This window comes from Ictidomys tridecemlineatus, chromosome 7, assembly GCF_052094955.1.
Source record: "Ictidomys tridecemlineatus isolate mIctTri1 chromosome 7, mIctTri1.hap1, whole genome shotgun sequence".
NCBI classification, from domain to species: Eukaryota; Metazoa; Chordata; class Mammalia; order Rodentia; family Sciuridae; genus Ictidomys; species Ictidomys tridecemlineatus.
Genome location: NC_135483.1, coordinates 3,324,223 through 3,345,278, shown reverse-complemented (window position 1 = coordinate 3,345,278; position 21,056 = coordinate 3,324,223). Strand labels below are relative to the sequence as shown.

General features: G+C 48.8%; 1 protein-coding gene across 2 annotated transcripts in view; it reads right to left on the bottom strand.

Moving 5' to 3' along the window:
* Positions 1-301: 301 nt before the first annotated feature.
* Ago2 (argonaute RISC catalytic component 2) overlaps positions 302-21,056 on the bottom strand; it is a 93,477-nt gene continuing 72,722 nt past the window's right edge. For both annotated transcript variants that reach the window (XM_078016647.1, XM_078016648.1), the window contains 6 exons: positions 20,260-20,350; positions 17,978-18,172; positions 15,888-16,022; positions 13,269-13,370; positions 11,924-12,123; positions 302-11,751 (listed from right to left, as the gene is read on the bottom strand). In XM_078016647.1, the coding sequence (XP_077872773.1) occupies positions 11,643-11,751; positions 11,924-12,123; positions 13,269-13,370; positions 15,888-16,022; positions 17,978-18,172; positions 20,260-20,350 (832 nt within the window). In that variant the 3' untranslated portion in view covers positions 302-11,642. The remainder of the gene's footprint in view (positions 11,752-11,923; positions 12,124-13,268; positions 13,371-15,887; positions 16,023-17,977; positions 18,173-20,259; positions 20,351-21,056) is intronic.

Sequence of the window (21,056 nt, the reverse complement as noted above, 5' to 3'; positions counted from 1 at the left end):
AAGAAACAAGGACAGTTTGGGCCCCTTCACTTTGTCCTTCCTCCCCGGCTGCTGGTGTGGGACCACGTAGGTCTCCTGCATGCTGCGTTCACCCTCAGTCCTGTCCCGCTCAGGTCCTCAGGTAATGCTTGGCTCTGCCAAGTCCATTTATCAAGGAAGGGCCCCCACAAACTGTGTAAGAGGGCTCTGGACTTCCTCCTCAAGGCCTGCTTCGACCTTGAAATCGGACTCAGCACCTGTGCGCAAGGCAGCGCCCACAGACATAAATTGTGAATAACTGGAGATTGTTGGAAGAGGCAGCTGTAAATACGAGGAATTTTATTTAATTTTTGCTGACATACTATGAGGCAAAACAAAATCGACACCATACAAAATAACTTTATAAAATATCATTCACATCATATTTTATCAGATTTACAGCATTCTGTGCATGTTAGGGGTTATGTAAGGAGGTGAAAAAACACTATGCCAAACTTTTAATATTAGTTTATATACACACAGTAAGAAACAAAACAAGTAACTGTTAGGTTTTTCCATGAATTTATTGCAAAAATAGTGCAAACTACTTAACCTAGTAAGCTGTAAAAACAAACTTGAAAGGACCCAGCTAAGCTTAAACACAACAGGTGCTCAGTGTCTCAGCATTTAGCTTTCTTCACCAGTTTGTCTTGTCCATCCAGACCACCCCCACCAGTTCAGCCTGGGGTGAGTGCAGGGGAATGAAGAAAGGCGCAGGCTGGCTCCTCGGAGGCCAGGCCGACCAGCTGCTGCCACCAGCAGCACTGTAGGGTCACGCACTTGCCCAATGGCAATGACTCTATGAGGTCTGTGTTGAAAAACTAAAATGCCATGGTTTTCAACTTTGAGCTTAGAAATAAGGTCTCCAGCCTCTGATGACATGGAGAAGGGATTCGAGAGCAGCATGAACAGAAAGGATCCGCCACATTGCTGTCTGCCATGAACGTCGCACCCTTTCCTCAGGAGTGTCTGGGTACGGTACTCTAATGCAGGGCAACCTCTGAATCAGACATTGCAGTACGTTAAAAAAGGATACTATACCTCGACAAGAGAAACTTTGAATTTTCTTTCAACAGTCTATTGGGGTCCAAAAAGCATATATCTAAACAAAATAACCAAAGCAAGACAAAATGCTACATGTAAAAGCTAAAGAAACAAAATGCAGCATATGCAGGTTCTTTTTCTTGAGGTACCTATATAGATTTTAATCACCCCCCACCCCACCCCCAAGTACTCTTGTTAGGGGAAAACAAAATGCTTCCTGGCGAGCCAATTGTAGGGCATTTATTATTACCGAGAAAGTGCAACAACTCTGATCTTTATATGCAGCATACTAAAGGATGATTTACTCTTTATAAAATATAGCTTATGTATCAACCTGATGGAAGTTAAAAAATTAAAAAACATTTAAACTAGAATTATCATCTTTTTTTTTTTTTTTTTGAGGTCCTACAGCAAAAAGCCTCCCAAATCAACTTTCAAAGTTTTGCCACTAAGGAATGTTGGTTCTCTTGTAAAATTCAGAGATCTCCTTAAAATAGTAAAACTATATACTACAGGAAAGATCCCTAACTTTTATTTCTTATTGTTATAAAATCAAATTCTTAAGACTCCAAAATAGTGTGTTACCTCCAAAGAATTAAAAAAGATTGCCATAGTAGGAAAAGTCTAGAATTGTAAACTGCCAAATATAAAAGTGGAAAGTCATCGATCTCCTATCTGATTTTCTTACTCTTCAGGAAGCCTTCCTAACTTTGGAAACCTGCCTCCAGACAGCCATGAGCCCACCCTTCCTCTGCTCCTGGTCATCAGCACCTGCACTGGGTGGGCCAGGAGATGGACCAGCAGCAGTCCGTCTGCTGCTCATGAAGAAGCTCTTAGGGAATTTGCCAGAGGAAGAGGGGCATGAATGGCTACACAGCGATGAAGAAAGTACTTATGATTTTTTTTTTTTGGCCGCCCCTTCATTGGCACAGAAAATGAAGTGATAGCTTTAAATATATGCATAGAAGAATTTGGATTTTTTTAAAAGGTAAATTTGCTTTTAGACATAATTTTTTCCCCTTCCACAAGAGGGTAGTTGGGATTCTGATGTACTGCAGCAGTTGGCTGGGAATCTATCAAATTCCATGGCCAATTGGGCTCTTCTCCCCATCTGCAATGTAATTCTATACTGATTTTTCAAATGCATTAGGGTTCAACATAAAAGGCACAAAATAAATAAAAAATATTATTAAAAAAACGGAAACTGTGATTTCAAGTTTCATGTGGAGTCAACATCTCACTGTTTGGTTACTTTTTCCAATTTAATTTGACAGACTTAGTAATAGCACCCAACTGTTTAACTGAGGTAGATCCACATTGTAAAGAAAGCTGGGTCCCCTCTATTTTATCTCTAAACTGAAGATGCTTTTACAAAACATAAATCCGTCTCAATCATATGCAGAAGCAATGACAGGTGGCACTACCTGAAGAAAGCTTATAGAACATGAGCAGGTTTGCAAGTAAGACCTACACCCAAATCGTACTCTCCAGTAGTATAAATAAATCTCAGACTGGAGGGGAAAAAAAAATCAAACATTTAAAAAACAACCCTGAAAAAGTCTCTAGACTTTCAGAACAGGTCTTTTGGACTGACTGCCACAGAAATGAACAACGGTCCATTTTCATCAAACAAGGGCAATAGCTAAGCCAGACCAGAGAGAATGCAGGGATGGGCTAGGGTGGGGTGGGGAGGGCGGTAATTACTAGATGCTTCCCTTTTTAACTTCAGAGAAAAACATTTGTTTATTTATGATATAGTGTATTGATTGGAACAGTTTAAACTCACTCTGCCTATCATTTTTGCATACTCTGAATCTCACAAATTTAGTATCTAATTAAGGCTTAATTTAAAGTGGCATTACCGCCTAGCATCACGCAAACACTGGACACCCTCATGACACACAGAATGGTATCAAACCAAAGATAATGACATGAAGCCTCAGACTGGATTTAGCAGGTACTATAATTTTATAATTAATTATACAATCCATGTAGCAAATGAAAAATTATACAGAGAGGCCGACGTATATAAATAATGGTGTTTATACAGGAACTGTCAATTTACAAAACAGCACTGCATGGTTTCCATATTGCAAGCACAAGACATGTTCACGCAGATCCACCGTGCAGGGACGACCAAGTCCAGGACAATACATGGAGTACTACCTGAAGTGAGGCCCTTTAGCTGCTCGACTTCTTAGAAAACAGTAAACTTCAAATGGTCATAATACATTTTGATTCAAAATGTCTTCTATAATGTGTTACTATTGGGTAAAATTAAGAAGGGGCAAGATCCATTATGGGACTTTTGAATTCATTTTTGGTTCTTTTTCAATTATTTTATAAAAATAAAATAAAACTAGAAAAATTGATAAAACTAAGGGCTAAAGCCCCTCAATACATATTAGGCAAGTGATCTTGAAGTGTACCGGAGGTAAGGAAAATCTGGATTTAGATACTACATTCTCTGCTTATATTTAATGAGCTCTTAGCCACTTTGCTGCACAGAAACTTACAATTATTCTCTTAAAACTTTTTTAAAAATAAAAAACTCACTTGCCTCTACAGTTATAAAACATGAATTCATACCTTTAACAACTATTAAAATCCACTATCAAACTCAGGACTTGAATTTCAGTTGAATGCTAAACTACATACTTTAGAATCTTAGTCACATGGGTCTATTTGGCTTTGAAGAGGAACCAGAATTGTTAATGAATCACCCTCTCTGCAGCCAGTGACTCTGCCAAGGGAAAGGCCTTTTCCATATATTTAAAAAATAAACACGATGGATTCTGTCTCCAACCAAAACCCACAAGGTCATCCCTTGACAGGGACGGGTGGTTTTCAATCAGACCACTGACCAAGAAGCTGCTCAATACCTGGCTTGGAAAAGCTAGAGATGAAACTGCTCGTGGAAGCGGAGCCCTCTGTGCACAGCTCAGGTGACACCAGGCCCAAGTAAATGGTGTCCCCGAAAGTCACAAAACAGCAACAACAAGAACAGAAGGACTGAAGAGCACCTTACGTCTGAGGACGTCACACACATTCACAAACACATGATTCCAACTCCTGTTTCAACCATCTGCTTCCATTACAAACAGACATTCTTGCTGAGTCACTAAGGGAACAAAACCATCAGGCTTTGCTGATGGTCACGGTCAAGGCCTGACTAAGAGGTGGTCACACCAGTCTCCTAAAACCGCAGCAGAAGTATGCTCCTCAGGGCAGGGGAGACGCTGGGGATGGGATGGCACCAGCAGCACCCGTGGGCCACCTGCAGTGGTAGCCAGCCCACATCAGGTTGTAGCCTGGGGCTGAGGGTGGCAGCGCAGTAGCTGACTTGTCAGATGGCTCAGGCTTGCTCCCACTACAAACACAGCCCCAACACCACTCCAAAAGGACACTGAGAACCAGACTTCAAAGGCACAGAGTCTGGGGCTGAGTTTCCAGACCCGGGTAGAGACGGGAGGAAGACCTGGGGCCACCTGCCTCTTGGGTGGGGTCCTGCCCCACTCCGCCCTTCAGACTCTCACAATCTCCCAGGTGCCAAGGAGCCTTGGTCCTGTGCACACAGCTGGCTCTGCAGGGCAGCCTGCATCACACCCCTGCCTGCTGCCAATGGGTGGCGCAGGTGTTCTTGGGTTCAACTCACTGGTTTTAAGGACCTTGAAATTACGGAAAGAATGAGAAGAGTTAATATTTGGTGTTTCAGCTTTAACTCAGAACTATCTAAATCCAAGGAGGTTTTAAATGGGAGATAATCTAGCCTCCTTTCACTGCCCCCACTAAAAGGGAGAGGGACAATGTGAGGATTTAACCCCCAGTCACACCACCAAGGGCTCTGGAGACCTAACATATCTGAATTTCTCACCGTAACCAATAAGAAAAGTCTCAGCAAAAGCACCAGTGGTCCTCAGTGCCTTCCTTCAGAATAAGCTTTCCCCCACACCTGGAGTGGGAGAAGCCACCTGTCTCCTGGAGTCACGAGCAGAGGCAGGCAGACAGATCCAAGTGCAGCAGGGGCTGGGGCTGTGCATTTCTCTCAAATGCCCTGCACTGGACTCTGGCTAAAAACCCAAGGCCAACACAGAGGAGTCAAGCAGCCAAGGAGGCCAGTCAGGGACGTCACTGGCACCCAACCTAAACACCCATGCTTCCCGGGATAGAGAACAGTGTGAGGGCAGGACCCAAACATTCTTAGACTGTGAAGGACACTTAGCTCTTTCAGAATCGAAGCACCCCAGATGGCCCGAACCCCATCCCACCCCAACCACAGTGTTACAGGCAGCTTCTCCAGGGAATGATGTATCAGGCCACTCAGGGCCAAAGCCACAGGAAGCACAGAGCCATCTCCACACCAGACCCACAGTGGTGAACCTGTCACCTGTCCCTCAAGAATTCCAAATCCAACCAATGGAGGAGGGGCTTTGGAGTGACTGCAAAGCTCCAAGACCAGAGACCATGAGGAACCTAGAGAAAGAAGCGGGGCAGGCCAGGGACGCGACAGACCCACAGTGCAGGGCGTGGGGACGACACTGCTGAGAGCAGAGTGGGTCCTCACTTGGGGGCTACTCAGAGGAACTGGTGCTCTGGAGCCAGACTTCCTGCAAGACAGCATGTTATAATCCCCAGGGTGGGCGGCAGGACCTTCCTCTGGAGCTATGGTCTTCTCAAAGGACCCTGGGTTGGAACAGATCATTTTATTCTTAACCCTTAGTTCCTTTATAAATGGGGAGTGACAGAAATTCAGGATCCTGCCCTCTTTTGAAACTCTGCAACTATCTCAAAAGTGTCTCTTAAAAGAGAGCCGGTGTTAAAGCACCTTGGTGACTTTAGAGAGTGAGACTGGAGAGGAGAGCAGGCGGGGGAAGCCATTGTTTACCCATTTATAAGCAAGCAGAAAAAACAGGGGCTGCTTCCCTTCAACAGGAAAGCACAGGAGGCAGGACAGAGCACCCCCGGCTCCATCGCGCGTGCCCTGCACGGTGCTCCTCACGGCCTGGCAGAAGGCACTCCAACTGCGCATGGAAGCCCTTCATTCCCTTTACACCTGGCCTCCCAGAGCACTAGACCCTCGCAGCTGGACAGCGCTGAGAAGTCCCTGGTCCACTGCCACAACAGAGGATGGGGGGCTGCTGCCCTGGTCACAGTATGGCACACACATTTTCAAGCCAGAACTGAACAGAGAGATGTTCCAAATTCAGTTTACTCAGGCAACATTTTGGCTATTTTCAGTGTGGATAGCTACACTTAAGAGCAAATAAGAATCTACTGAGATTTCAGAGGTAGCTTTTTATCTGTATCTGTTTTAACTAAAAGGTATTTAGAAACCACCTTCTGTTAGTGACTTGGCTAAGCCAATACATTCACTTGAGACAATAAAATGGCAGGACACATCCACAGAAGCAACATGATGGCACTGATGTCACACACACACACACACACACACACACACACACACACACACGCACGCACACGCACGACCTGTTTGGGTTTGAAAGCTCCTTTCTGTATCTGATACTGGGAAGCCTGACCACAGACACAGTTATACATGGCGGCTGGAACATGTCCCTTGCATCCAGCAGAACACAATGTACGAGCAAGCACTGGGCTTCGGGTCTCTCTGGCATTAATGGATACAGCCACAAATGACAGTCTGACATGACAGTGACCTTGTGGCTTTAAACAGACAGCTGGCCAAAGAGATGCAAGAGAGGCCCCCGTGGTCTGCTAATATGGGCCATGCAGATGCTTCTGCCCAAACTGTCAATGGCTGGATGGAACAACAAGGAAGTACTTTGGGGAGCCATGACAAACAACAAAAAACTGAACAGACCAAGAAGTGTCCCAAAGGTTTACAGTCAGTCCTCTTGAGTTTGACTCTGCAGCCATCAGGAAAGCAGACGGAAACTTCCTGTCAGAGACACGAGAAAAGGAGGCTTGTCTGTCCTTTGTGAATGGTCAAGACACGAGGCTAACGAGCAGGAAGCAGGGCAGAGGCCAGTCTGCACCACCCTAACACACAACACTGAGACGTGAAGCCAAGCAGCGTCCATCCTGTCTTCACATCATTTCTGCTACTACGAGTCTATTTACAATCATTTCAAACAAGTACAGCAGATGCAAAGTTGGACACAATAAAAAGAAGTTGTCAAAAAATCAGTGCAATTACTTGAGCTGAAAAATTTTCCTTACAAAAGCGTCAACATGCATGTAACAGGGACACCCCCCGTGACAGAGTCACATGTGCACTATGTCCACATGGAAACACGTCACAGCAATGAGACTGCTGGCATGGCAGCTGGAGAAGGGAGGGCTTGAAGTATAAATAAAACATGTGCATTCTGCAGGGGAGGCCTGTGAACACTGACGAGGATCTGTTTCTACTTATTATACATTCCTTTTCTCATGAGCACAGAGATGAGTCAAAGAGAGGTCACAGGGGAGCTTCTTATGGCTTGTCGGGGCCACTGGGATTGTCCACTGTCTAATTAGGTCAACGTCTAAAGCACCTCCTAATGGAGCTGCCATAGGTGCAGGAGAATGCCCGTGAAGTCCCTTGGACCTGCCTGCCAGACCAGAGCCGCACTGAAAGGCCCACCCAGTTCCCGGGGCCCCTGCAACAAGCTGAGTGCTACCACGACCCTGGGCAGCCAGGAGCGGCCACCAACCCCCAGAGGCCCCTGACCCTCTGGTGTCCCACTGCATGGCACATGGCTGGTGTGCCCTTGACATATTGTATCAAATATATAATTTGACTGAAAAACTGCCTTGTAAAAATAAAATTTAAACCACCCGGCAGATCAATGTGAAAGCACACTGCTGCATATATTAAAAAAACAATTCATCCAGAAAAACTACATTTGTGGCTTTCAAAAATAAAATCATCCAGCAACCTTGAAGGTAAACATTAGGTCATTTATAAAAGTTGGGGAAAATCATTTCTACCATATCAGGTACCATGCACTGGAATACCCACATCAGCCAAATCAAACCAGAGCAGAAAGGAAAAAAATAAAAAATAAATAGCAATATTTGCATTTAACAACAATAAAAACAACATACAACAACAATAAAACTCCCCCAATCCCAAATCCCGCTGCAGGAACTGAACCTCAATGTTTTTTTCTAATGAGCACTCAGCAATGGGGCAAGCAGGGCCCGGAGCACCAGCTTGCTCGCTGCGGGCAGCCACGACTGCCCTGGGGAGCGGGGTGGGGGCAGGCAGCAGGAGGCTTGGACCCTCCGGCCAGGGCCACCTGGTGATATGGAGAAGACCAAGCAGACCCTAGAATGGATGCCAGAAAGTGTGTACACGGACTCCTCCGTAGGAAACCCAGGCCAAGAGCAAGCGACCCCTTTCTAAAAGCACAGACACACCCACCCAGTCATACAAAGTTTTTCTGAGCAAGGAATCTGAGCTCACAACCACCAAGTGACAGGATGGTATCTTTGCTAATGTCACAGGTGCTCTCCTTTAAATGGTCTCCTGGACCTTGCATCACTTACTATCACAGGGAGGAGCTGCTGAGCATGAGAGAGAGTGGTAAACGGGAGTTCACTAATGGTTTTTAAAAAGTGAGTGTTTTAAAGTATACTAGGAAGAGTCCCAGGAGGAATCATTGTTAATTGGCAGGCCTCTTCTAAAGAGATAAGTCCCAGTTTTCCTTTTAGATGAATCCAGATTTCTACATTGTCATCTTCACATTCAGTTTGCTTAAAGCAAGGCACACCTTACTTAACAGTGGGGTGGGGACAAAGCCAGCGACTGAGCGGTCAGCCCTCAAATTTGAACATAAGCATAGGAGCCCCAGGGGCAAGGAGCCACCTGGGAGCCAGCTTCCTTGGGCACGAGTGTGGGCAGAGGTGGAGGGGCACCGCTCCTGGCTTCCACGTGAACGGGGTTGGACTCACGCTACTTACTGCGCTGCCTCAAAACTTATGCCGATAATGGGGTTATTAAACAATTATTTACCTGAGAAATTGTGACTACAGCCATTTAAATTCTGAATCATCTGACACGTACAAGATATGCAGCTGACAAATGGGGACATTTGGTCTGTTAATGCTTTTAGTTTTAAAAGTTTTACAAAACAAGCAGAGGGTTATAAAAAAGTACCCTTCTTCAAAGAAAACTTATCCTTCAAAGTGATCAAAACAAGACTAAACTAAAATACAACAAAACAAAACCAAACCAGGTCTGATTTCCTGCCAGCCTGTACTTGCTCACACCTCCTGGCTTTGCTGAGCAGGCCCTCCTTGCAGGTGCCCTGGGAGGACGTCCTCAGAAGGCCTCCCCCTCCCCAGCTACTCCAGAGCTGGCAAGTGATACCTTAAAAAATGCAGATGCCCAGCCACTCCCCAGAACCTGATTCAGGTTGTTTGTTTGTAGACAGCTCAGAATCTGCATTTAACCAGACCTGCCCTTCTCTGACACCCAGATCCTGTTGCAGAGGGTAGAGAAACACCTTTGGGAAACAAGGTTCCAAATGGCTCTAAGAATGGCTGAAACTAAATATCAGATTCTAAAAATTTACTAGCCCAAACATTCCCTCTTCAGCTTCAGTATGCCTGGTGAGCTCAGCTCAGTGTATCTGTGTCCTTCTGGAAGCAGGAAAAAGTGCCACTTGCCAATAAGACAACAGGCAGCTGTAGTGCTTCTTAGAGCGGAGGCTGCTGTCACTTAAAAAGATTAAAAAAAGATACAGCAAGAAAAGACTAAGTAAGAGACCCACATGCACACAGAGACACCCCCCCACTGAGTACTCATCTTCACCGACCACAGCCACCTGTCTCTGCCGCCAGCCCAGGCCCAGGGTCAGGATGCTCTGCCAGGGGCTCACCAACACTCCTACCACCTCTGGAGTGAAGGACAGGAACAGGTGGGTGCCTACCTCAGCACGAGGCACCACCTTTGGGACCCTCACTCCACCGCAGTGCCAGAGGTAACGTCACATAGGGATGGGGAAGGGACATCGGCAGGGAGAGGGGAAACCTGCAGAGCACAAAGCAGCACAGGGGAGGCTTGTCCCCTTCCTTAAGGTCTACATGGAGCATGGGCATGATTCTCAGATTGCACACGAGGACAACAGGCCCATTCAGCACAAATAGCCACATCTGCTGTTACCTTTAAGCTGTCTGTGGCGTCACTCTTAGTGCAATGGTTTCTAGATTGGCAAACCCACATCTGGGGCCCTGGATGCAAATCCCCACAGAGCGTTCTGTGTCCTCTGCTGGCATCTCCATGGGCGATCCTCTCAGGGCAGGTTCCACTGCCCTGACTGCAGCCAGGAGAGAGCTACCGGCAGCAGCTTTCCGTCTGTCTCAGTGCATAGATCCTATGAAACTCGCCTAACAAGACTGCACGCAGGGAGAAGTGCACTCTGATACATGAACTTGTTTCCCAGCGATGGAAGAATAAATAAACTCCATTTGTGCTTCATCGGCTGAGCAACACATGGGGAGGAGGCAGAGGGAGGGTGGCGAGTGACTGGTGGACACGCCGTCCCTCCCGGAGGTACAGGCCACACAGTCCACACTGGGGGCAGATGGCTGTCACACAAAGTCAGTTGCATATTCCTGTACTTAAGCACTAAGAGCCACAAGAGGTGGCCTGTCTCCAGGCTCCAACCTCCTGATATGCAAAACAGGTCACAAGAAGCACCCCGTAGTCAACAAAAGGAAAACAGCATCTACCTATCACATTAATACTGCAAACCAGATATATATATTCTTCTCTTACATTAAAGACATAACAGTGAAAAAGGATTGTACTGTATTTCTCACCACAGACCCGTATTCTTTAGAAACTTTGGAAAATAAACGTCACAGTCCTATAGGACAAATCTTATGATTAGACTGTCGGTATATTGTCTTTCTTCTCTTTTTAAATAAATTGTTATTAAAATGGCACTTATCTGCCAATCTCTCTGGACATGTCACTGCTGTAAACACACGTGGCCCTCCTTCTGCCACTGTACCTCGGCTCACGCTATGGGAGGTAGGCAATGGCAGAGCAAGACACACCTGTGGATGCCGTGCACGGCCACCTGCCCTTGGGGCTGAGCTTGTGCAGCCAGGCCACAAGCACACCACGCCTCTTGGAAATCAACTTCAGTGACAACATCAGAATGTTCAAGGCTTTAAAACCACAATGTTTTGTGTTGCTTTCACTCTCAGAACATTCACAGCTAGTTTGAGCCCATCAATTTCATAGAGAATTATGTGTTAAAAACAAGTAAATTGAATGACCAAATAAATTAAAAAATGTTTTAAAGCCCTGAGTTCATAGACTGGTTTTAGGATTTTTAGGAAACACGGGATTCTATTTTAATAAGCAGCTCATAGATTTTGGCAAACCATATTTCCTACGACAGTGGGGTCTCATACAGGTCTGCAGTTCAAAATCCAAGTTTGAAATCTGGGACGGAAGGCATTCTGGAAAATGGAGATCTGATAAAATCAATGACTCTCATGTTGGATGCTGGCTGTCACGGAGGGCTGGGCGTCTGTTGGTCTGAGTGAGGCTGGTCTCGTGTGAATCCAACTTGATGCACAATCGCTGGACACTAGACACGTCAAGCAAAGTACATGGTGCGCAGCGTGTCCTGATGGACCTGGACCGCCTTGGCCAGGGCCTGGTGGTCTCGCCCGTTGCTCTGCCCCGAGGTATGGCTCCCCTCAGCACTGCAGGGACACAGGAGGGAGAGAGAACAGCCTTTACTGGACAGACACCTGGGGAGGGGAGCAGTGTGCACGGGCACACAGCTGATGAGTGGCTGCAAGGCTGCCATGTTGAGGGACCTGTGTGTTCAATTCTATCAGAGGCAGGCCCTGCCCCAACGGGCACAAGACTCACCTATCGTGTTCTTTGTCTACCAGGTGGTACCTGGCCCGGAAGGCCACCAGGTGGGCATAGTAGGCTGGCGCTGGGATGGACACAGAACGTGTGCAGCGCACGTAGGTGTGACACAGCTGGTAGGTGAGAATCTGCAGCTCGTCAGAAGAGAAACGATTGTCATCCCAGAGGACATGGTAGTGGGACGGCCTGCTTGTCCCCTGAAAGCAGATTACAGGATGAAATAAGCCAAATGCACTGTGAAATCTTCCCAAAGAACACTGCAATGATGTTAAAGACAAAAACTGATGACTGGCCCAGGTGGGTGTGTCCAGACATGGTGACAGCAAGGTGCCAGCTCCCCAAGCCCCCCACAGGCTCCCCCCTAGAAAGTCTCTGGGCAGAAGAGAAGCCAGAGGCTTGAAAGTGAGGGTTCCCCTGTCAGGAGGGAAGCGGGGTGGGAGTGGGGGCACACTGCAGATAGAGGAGACATCTCGGAAACAGTGTGCCTTCACAGAGAAAGCTGTGGTGGGGGACTGGACCAACGGGACAGGCCATCTGCATCAGGAACCTGCATAGAGACCTTCACATTCTCTACCTTTATTTTGTTCTTCTTTTTCCTTTCCTCATAAACAAGTTTCAAATCTGTAAAAACAGCCTCAGTTCTTAGGTCTAGCAAATGGGCTGCAGGTGGCCACACCCCAGGCTGCAGTCCTCCACTTGAGTGGTAAAGACAGTGTGGACTGAGGCAGGTCAGCTTCTCAATGGAAATGGCACTTTGGTGGCCACATGCATGTGTCCACCCTTGGCCAGATAGGGGTCTTTTCCCCGAAGGCAACTGCATCTCCTGGTGCCAGCACTCACCTGGAGCCTGCCCAATCAGCCAGCCCCCACGGAGGGGCTGCAAGGTTGGCCAGCCAGAGCTGCCTCTTCATGTGCCCTACTGCAGCAGCTTCCTGGTGGCCGCGTGAATATTCAGGTCTCATTTTCTAGCTCGCTAAGCGCCATCCACAATATAGCCTCTACCCCCTCAAGTGCCCTGGCACTCACAGCTCCTTGTGCCTGGACCTCACTTCCTTCAAAGTGGAACTCAACTGGGGAAGCCCTGGTGGCCACTCCACATGGTCTACCCTAGCACCTCTGTGGTTCTTTCCTTCCAAGTGTCCGACATGGCCACAGTCTCCTGGGTCCCAGGTTAACTACCCATCTCTCATAGCCAGAGTGTGAGCCAGGGGCGGAGGGTGGGCAGACCCTTGTCCATGCTACTCCACCATGTCCCAGGGCTGATCAGAGCACAGGAGTTGGCTGACTGTGTGATGACACTGCAAATATCTCAAACTGTGTGAACGGGGCCCTCCGTCCTCACCTGGATGCCGGCATGACTACACAGGTAGAAGTCAAACTCCGTTGGGTGGGTGATCTTCGTGTCCACAGTTGTGCCTGCTGGAATATTCCCACTCTTCCCAACCTGCAGCAACACAAGAGCCTCATCAGACAGGACACAGGTAGTAAGGAAGATAGTCCACACAGCCTTTCTGGCCAAAGCAAATCTTTATTTTTATTATTTATTTTTTGTGGTGCTAGGGATTGAACCTAGGGCCTTATGCATGCAAGGCAAGCACTTTATCAACTGAGCTATATCCCCAGCCCCGTGACAAATTTTCAAACTGCTTAATGCATGTGTTCAGAGGAGAGTGTGAAACTCTAGCCAGTATTAATAACTAGACTTGCTCTGTTTCTTCACCCTCACATCTTATAAGCTGCACAGGCCAAGTGCAGTCTTCACTGAACCATCTACTCTAAGAGGGTTTTGCACTGTTGGTGCCACTCTGATCTGGGGCCCAGGGGTACTGCCAGCAACATACTGAAGCAACATGCTATCTACATCCAAGCTAGGTGAGGACCCTCTGCAGGCTGGTGCCCAGCACGTCCACGTAGCACTCAAGGCAGGGAAGCAAAACCCTAAAAGCTGGCCAGGGCTCCCGAGTGGCTGGCTCTTGGCCACCACTTGTAAGAGAGCAGTGCAGCCTTAGTAACTTAGACTCTGTCTTGAAATACAAAGGGTTAGGTATGTATGTACAAGGGCGAGAACTGAGCCCAGGCCACCTCACTCAAGACCCTGGACCCTTAACCCCAGCACAATGCCTGCACCCCCACACTTGGGATTAGCAAGCCAGCCTCAGAATGTAAAGTAATCCCCCCCCCCCCCGCCATTCCTGATCTCTGACATGGTATAAGAGTTTTCCTTGAAGGTTTGATAAATCTTACCTGCAAAACTCTCACTACACTCATAAATACACCAAGTAACTCTGTGTGTTCTATCATACTTAAGATGATCTGTTACTGAACGTTTGGAGAAACTTGCTTGTGAAGCTCTCTGGGCCAATACTTAGAATGATCATATAGTGATCACATAAAGGGTCACGCTCCTATGCTTGGACAATGTCCTCTTCTGTTTCTTGTGGAGTCTTACTAGGTCTATTTTCAAAGAGGCAGGTTTTGATTTTAATCTCCTGTCTTGCTTCTTTACTTTGTACTTATTTTCCATTCTGGGAAGGGGGAGAGGGTGTAGGTGTTTCCAGGAATAGTTGCCTACAGAGCCTTCTTGCTTCCTGGCAACGGAGACCTGGGGACTGAGGAGAGGAAGGAGCCCAGCCCCCGAGCTCTGCAGCTCTACCTCGACTCCTGGGTCCTGGGGTCTCTTCTTTCCATTCTGTCTTTATTCTCACTTTCTGTCATGGTTCTTATTTTATACCCAATGCATCTAAGTCTACAGGCTGCACTGTTTTAGCTACACTGCACAGGTTTGATATGAAATCTTCAGGTTTTTGTTCATTTCTGAGTGCTCTGCAATTTCTATCTTCATTATATGTTTAATGCATGAGCTACTTAGCAGTAAATTGAAAGTTTCAAGTGTTCTTAAACTTCATTCCTACTGATTTGGAATTTAACTGCATAACGATCAAAACATAAGGTTTATTATACAAAACTTGAGGTATGGAAATGTGAGTGGCTCCTCTGTCCTGGTGGAAAGCCGGCTTCGTAACCCTTCTGTGTGGCCCCAGGTGCTGTGGCAGGTCCTGTCCAGTTACGGTGCCTATCCATCCTTTTCACTCTTGCAGTTTTCAGTTCTCATTTTTTCCCATTTCAACTTCTGATGAAATTCTGTCCGGTTTTGCTTCACTTTTTTTTTTTTTCCATTCTTATATAATTTTAGGGCAGAGCACTGGGTACATTTAAGATCACAGATGCTCAATCTTGATAGTGAATTAGTCCTTTTATGAGACAAAATATCCCCTTTCCTCACTGTAATATTTACCGTTTGGTTCCTCCATTTACATCACAACATTGCTTCTTGCACTGGTGTGGCAGTAGGGCCACCAGGACTGAGCTGCAGTTAGTCCTCTTCAGCACCCAGTGCGTCTAAACCACCATGCTCTTGCCTGCTGCCACCAGTGTGAGGGCTGTGGTTCTCAGCCTGGTCCTGCCCCCTAGGCACTGTCTCTTTCATGGGCAAAGGCAGGACCATGTGTCCTATCAGGGGTGTGGAAGAGGCTCTCAGCTATTCCCAGCCCACGTGAGAGCTCCTCAGGACACCTAGCAGCACTTCCCAACAGTCCCACAGGGGCCCGTGGCCGACTCCATCCTACCACACTCCACGCTCGCCCAGTCCACGGCTGTGTGTCCAACGGGTTCTCAGAATCATCTCTTTTGGTAATTTATGAGATAAATGACCTTTTAACACCGGGCCTATCCCAGATCTGCGAGATTCAAGATAAAACTGCTCCCAAGGCAAAGAGAGCCATCCAGGACATCTGAGGCAGGTTCCCAAGAAGCTCCTCAGAGCACAGTCTCCCCAGGGCCTGGGCAGCAGCTCTGAGTGGCTGGTAGGAGCTCTGTGAGGTGGCTCAGGTCCAGGGCTCAGGACCCTGAAATGACTCACGCATATCCCCAGGGCATTACCGGGACATGCCAGGGGGCTTACCCGCTCGTTCTTGTCAGTGCAGAAGAGCCGTGTGTGGTGCCTCTTCTGCACCACGATGAACGTAATCCCCGGCTGGTAGTCCTTTTCCAGCTTAATACAGGCCTCACGGATGGCCAGCAGCTCGTGGTGAAGGACCTGAAAGGGAGAGTCGGGTAGGTTTCAGGGTCGTTCTAGGCCTCGTGCTACTCGAAGTAAACATCTTAAAAATATGTGCCACTTAAACACCTAGAGTCAAGCCTTCCAGCTCTGCTAGCGTGTGCCTGGGCACGCAACTTCCCTTGTGACTTCCTGTTTTCATTTATACAATAGAGCTAGGGACACCCAGGTTTCATGGCTAACTGGTTTTTAAGTTAGAAAATGCATGAAAATGATGAGCACAACACTTAGAACACTCTCAGTGCTCAGTAGACGGCACTCACACCCCTCAGGGCTGAGGCACTGCAGAGGACTTACAGCACTGAGAAAGTCATTCATTCATTAAGCTGCTGCTTTTTAAATCGTATCTAATAGAAAAGGCAATGGCTTAGGAGTCAGACTGGAGTTTGAATTTGAGCTCTGCCACCAATTAGCCATGTGGAAAGCCACACATTCTGACCCTCAATCCTACCTGTAAAACTTGCATGCCCTATCTGAGTCCCAATGGGAAGACGGAAAATGACGGTCACAGCCTACGAACCAGGGCACTTTGAATTTCTGATATTTTTTTAGGGTCTTGCTGTTCTGTTCAGGCTGATCTTGAACTCCTGGATTCAAGCCATCCACCTGCCTCAGCCTTGTAGCTGGGATGACAGGTATGTGCCTCTGTGCCTGGCTACACTATAGATTTTAAGCAATAATCTCAATCAAAATACTCTATTACAATGTCTCAAGAACATAAGTTCTGGGTGCAGAAAACTCAGTTGTGGGATTCTGTAAGACAGAGTGCTCAGAGCCTCGGAAGGCAGATCCCCTCTCTACATGGGCATGGCACTGTGACATGGGGGAAAAGGGCCAGGAGCTTAAGGGAGGGAGAAGAGTCCCTGCTGGGGGAGCCCAGGAGGTCTGTCAACACAACAGGACCCTGGGCCATGAGGGGACAGAGGGAGCCACCAGCCCAGGCTCTGAAGCAGCTCAGAAAGGCCGCTTGGTCAAGAAGCAGAATCTGTTTTCTTTTTTTTTTTTTTTTTCCCCCTAGGGGATCCTGGACTTAAGGAGCATGAGCCACTATTTCCATAGGTACCAGGAAGGCAAAATGTGTACTTGGAATCAGCCTGTGACCAAGGAGGGGCAGGTTCCTGTGTACCTGGAGCCTCTGAAGTGCACAAGGACAATTCCCTACCACGAGTGGCCCCCACTGCCACCACTGCTTAACAACACACTTGCTTTGGGAGTGGAGAAACAGAAGTGCAACCAGCCCAAGCTGATGGGGAGAATCTCAGGGTCAGGACAGAGTTCTATTGCCACAGGCAGGGCACCTTGACCCAGCACTGTTGGAGGCAGAATCAGGAGAATATGGCCACTCCCATGCCCTCGCTCACCCCTGCATGTGAGGGCTTTCTTCCCCTTCCAGACCCTCTCTTACCCACCGGGCCCACCCATCTCTGTGCATCCACGGTGCCAGGGTCATGATGTTGCCCAGCCCCTTTTGCCCCATGCAGTTCTTATCCTGCTGCTGTGGTACCTGCTCCAGCCTGTCTCTCACACTACGGACAGAAGGGTCGCCAGATATAAGGTCTCTGTCGTGCAAAGACCTTGTTCCCCGACAGCTCTTCATATCCTCCAAGGCAAAGTCCACACTTCTGGAAAGCATGGGCAGTGAGCTATGCTGCTGAGCCCACTGCTGGCCAGGTGAGACCCTCACTCCCATGTCTCCAGGGCCCAAGCTCATACCCACTCCTTCTCCACTTCCTCTGCCCTGACTCTGCACCATGAGCCCGACTAGGGCCAGGGCCTGGACAATCCTGTGCCCTGCAGTCTCCACCACTGCCCGCCTTCCACACTCTGACCGCATCAACCTTGGGTAGAAAGCCACTGAGTCAGTCTGCATTAGTGTACTGGGGAATCTTAGACACCAGACAAAGATAGAGAAGCTCAAAGGGAGGATAGCCAACCTGCTGGAACTGGCCTTCGGAGACACCATCGCGGTAGAAGATGATGCGGGTGGGTTTGAAGCGTGTGGACTTGTAGAACTGGATGAGCAGCTCACGCACCATGGCCGCCAGGTCCTGAATGATCTCTTGCCGGTGCTGCTGCACACGCACAGTGGCGCAGTAGCGGTTGGGGTGCGCATCCATGCTGCCCACGACCTGTGGAAACATGTGGAGCATTTGGCAAGGTTTCCAGGCTCCCTCTTCTAGGTACGTGGTGGCGCTGGCCTGCAGGTGGGCAGAAGGGTCTCCACCTGGATGTCCCAATACAGCAAAGTGGAAGTGGTGTCCTTGCTTTCTCTGAAGGTTTGGTACCTGCTTTTCCAAAGAGCCCTCTGCATTATCAACAGACAGCAACCGAGATTTTGGTTCTCAGGAAAGGGGAACTCCCAAAGGCCAGAGGCTGTATGAGCCCCAGTATGAATGCCAACCAGAGGGAGACAGGGTGAGCAGGCGAGCGAGCAGAATGAGCCCGCGACGACTCAGGTTGTCTGGTCGGGGGTATAGGGAGTGTCAGGGACAACGGGAACTCAGCCCTGTAGGACAATGGACCAGGCACTACCAGGACCTGCTCACCTCTGAGCCGGGAGGCAGGTTCCTTACACTGGAAAGACCGAGGGAAAGCTTGTGCCCGTGGAAAGCAGGCTCCAGGAAGCCAGCTTCTCAGGACACCAGGCAGGGCAGCACTCCCCGGGCCAGCCCCCGACGCCTTGCCTAGGTCCTGCCTTGGCCAAGATTTTCCTCTCAAACAAGTGAAAATAGACAGACCCTGAAATGTTAAGTTGGTATAAACAAATTAACATAAACAGAAATCTGTTTCTATTTATTGAGAATTTGGGGGTTGGGGTGAACATAGATTTCTGTTCCTGAAAACTTGAAAACATAACCCTCTAAACCCAGAGATAATATTCAACACTACACCACATCTGTCCAGAAGAACAAACACAACAGGGACAGGTGAGGCAGGGAGATGGCAAGACCCAGAGCTGGAGCCTGCAGGCCCGCAGTGGGTGCAGAGCTCGGCCGGGGAAGCCCTGGGGGGCCTCCTCTCTGGGCCCAGCTTCCTCCTCTGCAAACCTGAGCACAGCCAGCTGCACCGAGCAGAGCTGCTGAGCTGCTAAGGGAGGAAGGAGCTAAAGGCATCCAGCAAATCGAGAAATGCTGCTCGCACGGGAAGTGCTGGGTCGCAGTTACTGGGCCAGGCAGCAGGAACTGCCTGGCTTACATGACCCTGATTTCATAAGGGGAGTGACAGCCAAGCACGATTTATGTGTGCTGCACACACATGCACCCAAGTACCATGGCAGCTCCCTTCCACCCAGGGCTCACCTGGCTCCCCACATCCCTGAGACAGGGTCCTACACCACAGTCCCTCCAGACTTATCAGATGATGCCGCATTTTCTTAGCTCCATGGGCCAGGCTCCATGCTGGGGCTTAACTACACTGTCTCATAATAATCTTTAAGAGATCCACAGTGGTTTCCTCACTTTACAAAAGAGAAAGTTCAGGAATGTTAAGCTTAATTGCTCAAAAGAAACAGACGCGAGCAGGCAGTCTGCAGCAGTCCAGGGCCGAGCTCAGCCGGTGCTTCTGTGATCCATCCAGGGCACCCTCTGCAGCTGTGCTCTGCCCAAAAGGAACCCACCTTGGGGGGCCTCAGCGCTCACTCCTGCCAGCAGCCCAGCACTTCTCTGAGGCAACTCGGCCAAGAAAGCCAGGGCACATGGCAGGGCTCTCAAGAACCCAAGGTGACACTGGGGGGTGAAACCCAGTGGCTCCAGATAATGACCAAAAAGAGACACCTGAGGCTTTCTGCTTTCCCCCACTGCTACGAGGCCAAGGCCCTCAGAAAAGACGGCTCTCAGGTAGCCCCCTTTGCTCTCTGCACTCCAAAGCCTAAACCCTCACTGCGAGGAAGGCATGGTTTGGTTCTCTTTTAAAATGAAAGGCCACTGTAACAGTAACCCTAGACCCTCCTGAGAACGCCAGGCGGGCAGCCAGTCCACGTGCATCTATGGACAGCGCTGGTGCGTGCGACTCAGCTTCTTGGGGCCTGTTTCATGCCACCGTCAGTGTCCCCTCCAATCCCCTATTCGCCATGAGGCCCTGAGGTTCTGAGCAGCTGGGCAAACCTCCATGCCCTTCAGGCGTATGGCTGCAGAGACCACATGTGTCTTGGTGGTCTCTGCAGAGTCCTAAGCACCACGCCACCAACAGAGGCTCAGAGGAGAGCACTGACACTCACTGCGGCAATCGAAGGCTTCTTCCCGTCCCCCGCAGGTGGGTGAGTGACATCTGCTCCCAGAAAGATCACAGGCTGCTGGAACACTGGAGGCCTGCAGAAGTAAGTGGCATTGGAGGCCTGGATCAGTGACGGGGTCAGTTAACACCCCTGTGACCTGTGCAGTCGGCAGAGTGGTTATGCTTTTGAGCAGAACCTTTACTTTAAAGGTCACAGAGAAACCTCACACATAAGTAACATGAGGGCTGAAATATGCCTCAGAAGGACCCTGAGAAAGTGGAGCAGGGGTGGAATGTACCCCAGACAAGACTGGCCAGGCACTGATGGCTGTTGAGGTCAGAGGTCAGACACATGAGGGTTCACTGTTCCTTATCTTCTTTGTGTTTACTTTAAAATTTCCAAAAAATTTCCCATGGCTTGGGCTAGGGACGTAGCCCAGTGGTAGAGTGCTTGCCTAGCATGTGGGAGGCTGTGGGTTCCATCCCTAGCACCAGAGGGGAGGGGAAGGGAGAAAATCCCACGGGTTGTTACTCAGGCTTGGTGCTGCTGCAGGGAGTCTCTCCACCCACGACTCTATTGTGGGAGAGGCTGCTCTGAGCACGGGAGGAGGCCCAGCAGCACTCCTAGCCTCCACTCACTCCTCCTGGGAAGCAATGTGCACAGGAGGGGTTGCTCTAGGGAGGGTTGTGCTGTCCCCTTTCAGGGATGCTACATGACCACAGAAGCTCATGCGTGTCCAGTACTTTCAGAGGGCTCCTCACACAGTAGCACTAGCAGCTGGCCCCATTACCATTTCCATG